The following is a 2612-nucleotide window of genomic DNA, read 5'->3' on the forward strand; positions in this document are numbered from 1 at the left end:
CATTCTGGTGTCTCATACAATAAAGCAGGCAATTACTATCCTGGGAGACATGCAAGCCCCCTGATAGCAGATAACAACCTATGTCATAGAGAGGGGTTGTAACAATGGCAACACAAGCAATAGGAGGGGGATGACCTAGAGGTGAATGTGCTATAGTAGCCTAAGCTTAGTCATCTTAGAGGGGTCCCGGGCTTGCCTAGGGGCACTGCTTCAAGGGAACAATAACAGAAAGGAATGGGCCCTATTTGGGGTGAGTCAGACCTAATCTGGCCACTCTAGATGGCCGATGTTGGGGAGAATAACCTCTGACCCACTTTCGCTGCCTAGTGAACAATTATTTTCAAGCTAAATCTGGCATATATTTTGGGGAGACAACTTAAGAGAAATCCTTCTGTTCCCCACAGGGCTCCCTCGGGCCCTTAAAGCATAGAACGTCCCCCTCACACCCACCTTCCAACCCACTGCTCCCCCTCACCTCTCACTCCTTTCTCCGCAGAAAATGCTTGATGAGGAGTGAAGCCGCTGCCCACCCCGCGGGGAGCCCATCCTCACCGATTCCTAATAAACACGAGTGCAGACACAGCCTGAGCTCCTCTGTTCTTCCCGGCGACTGTTCATCCTGAAGCAGGGCACCTTGGGAACAGGTGTCCGAACGGCAGGAGCCAAGGCATCCTGGCTACCACCGGAGCGCAGAACAGCCACACACCACACAGTGTCTGCATTGTCCCTATCTCACTCACTGCCATGGGGCCCCCCCCGGGCAAGATAGCCATCACCCCCAGTTCTACCTGCCCAGTCAACCACGGCAGGGTGGAGAGGTGAGAGGGGTGAATCAACCTGGGGCAGCGCAAGACGGAACCTGAGTGCCAAAGGTGAGGCTGCCCACCACCCACACACACCCTGTTCCCACTAGAAGAATGTTTCGTTGAAACCAGGCTTAGGGCTGGGTGGGCAAGGAAGGGTGCAAAGAAGGTTTGGCACTACCTCACGGGGAAGTTCCTCCCACTCCACCCGATCCTGCCCCTGTCACCTCCGCTTTGTGGGTCAGAACCCTACCCTGGAAACAACTAGGTAGCTGACAGGGTGTCAGAACCAGTGTGCCCGGCCAACCAAGCCTGGTCATTGCTCCTCCCACGCTTACACTAGCGAGTCCATAGCTGTACCGTGCCCGCCCCTAGATTCCATTCCCCCGCCACCCGCTCTGAAGCCTTTGCAGGGACCTTCGCCCTGATCATGTGGCTGCTCGGACCCCACCCATTCTGCTCAAGCTGCACCCTTCAGCCTAGCTTCAAGACCAGGCTCTCCTGACCACCTTCCCTTCTCACCCGTCACCCGGCCCAAGCACAGAGGAACGGAGAGTGGGAGATGGGCGAGCCAGACCCAGAGGGAACCGGGGAGGGGAACCAGCCGGTCGTGATGAGAGGTAGCTTGACACCATGGATGGAACCACTGAGCTAGAGCCAACTGGGCGGACCAGGGCAGGGAGGGGTGTCCTAGGCTGCGCTGGGCTGTCGGGGGGTGGGCAGGGCTGGTGCCCAGACTGTAGGAGGTGCCCGCGGTCTGCACCCTCTCAGCTGAGCCCTTACAGGCAGACCTTGCACCTATGGCCTGAGAGCCAACCCCCCCCCACACACACACACACACACACACACACACACACACACACACGCTACAAGGGGGAGCTCTCCGCACATCCCAGGGAGAGCCCTTCACCTCAAAGCCACTACCAAACCTGCCTGTGCAGTTATAGCAGGTGGGCATGAATACAGGCAGGGTTTGTGCTTTCTCAGACACACAGCTCTGCCCCCTCAATCCCGCCCCCGGCCACCAGCACACCACACAGTGGCCCCCCTGGCAGAGGTCCGGGCTAGAAGCTTTGTGTAGAGGATGGCTTTGGCAGCTAGGTCCAGCCCTCACCTCCTCCCTGCACAGACCCGGTCAGAGAAGCCTGAGAGACAGGGAACAACCTGCTGGAGGCAAGGTCCCCATGACTGCTCCTTGGCATTCCCCAGTCGCCTGGCACCGGGGGGAGAAAAGGACTTGGCAGTAGAATTTGAATCTTTTCATTTAAGAATGATGCGGGGGACAGCTTCCTCCTAGCCCCCTCCCTGCCTCCCTCTTCCCTGTCAGGAGCTGCATCCCGAGCCAGGGCCCCAAAGCACCAAGCCCCACCAGCAAGACCCTGGCAACTTCTCAGGCCAGGTTCCATCTCTGCAGGCATCTGGGGGGTTGGGGGTGGGGGGCAGTGGGCAGGGAGCTGTGTCTGGGCTCTCCTGTACCCTTTGCCTGGCTGGGCCGTGAGAGCCAGGTAGTCCCAGAGGTCACTGCTGGTCTCCTGTGAAGATAAGCCAGACAGGGGAAGAATTCTCAGGCTGGGGCTGTTTGGGACAGGGCATATCCTCTCCCCAGGGCATGGCCACTCACCCTCGGTGGCTCTCGGGGCCATCTCCGTCTGGTAGATCTTAAAGGCATCATAAATAAAGACAGACACCAGGATGATGCCGAAAACCTGCCGGAGGGAAGACACACCAAGGCGGTCAGGCCACGGCACTAAGGAACAGAGGGATGGTCTGGGGCCAGGAGAGTCAGAAAGCTGAGCGTTGGGGTGGGGG

At 58.5% G+C, this 2612-nt stretch overlaps 2 protein-coding genes across 2 annotated transcripts in view; one reads left to right on the forward strand and one right to left on the reverse strand.

Annotated features, from left to right (window-relative positions):
• LOC101661144 (myosin-6) overlaps positions 1 to 582 on the forward strand; it is a 28859-nt gene extending 28277 nt beyond the window's left edge. The window contains exon 37 of the mRNA XM_045287662.1: positions 497 to 582. Coding sequence (XP_045143597.1) covers positions 497 to 517 — 21 coding nt within the window. The 3' untranslated portion in view covers positions 518 to 582. The remainder of the gene's footprint in view (positions 1 to 496) is intronic.
• Positions 583 to 2047: 1465 nt separating this feature from the next.
• Positions 2048 to 2612, reverse strand: part of CMTM5 (CKLF like MARVEL transmembrane domain containing 5) — a 2676-nt gene continuing 2111 nt past the window's right edge. Inside the window, exons 2-3 of the mRNA XM_004698905.2 lie at positions 2425 to 2509; positions 2048 to 2335 (exon numbers count right to left, since the gene is read on the reverse strand). Of these exons, the coding sequence (XP_004698962.1) occupies positions 2322 to 2335; positions 2425 to 2509 (99 nt within the window). The 3' untranslated portion in view covers positions 2048 to 2321. The remainder of the gene's footprint in view (positions 2336 to 2424; positions 2510 to 2612) is intronic.

This window comes from Echinops telfairi, unplaced genomic scaffold (genome assembly GCF_000313985.2).
Source record: "Echinops telfairi isolate 266 unplaced genomic scaffold, ASM31398v2 ScPeMD7_18;HRSCAF=68, whole genome shotgun sequence".
Classification (NCBI taxonomy): domain Eukaryota; kingdom Metazoa; phylum Chordata; class Mammalia; order Afrosoricida; family Tenrecidae; genus Echinops; species Echinops telfairi.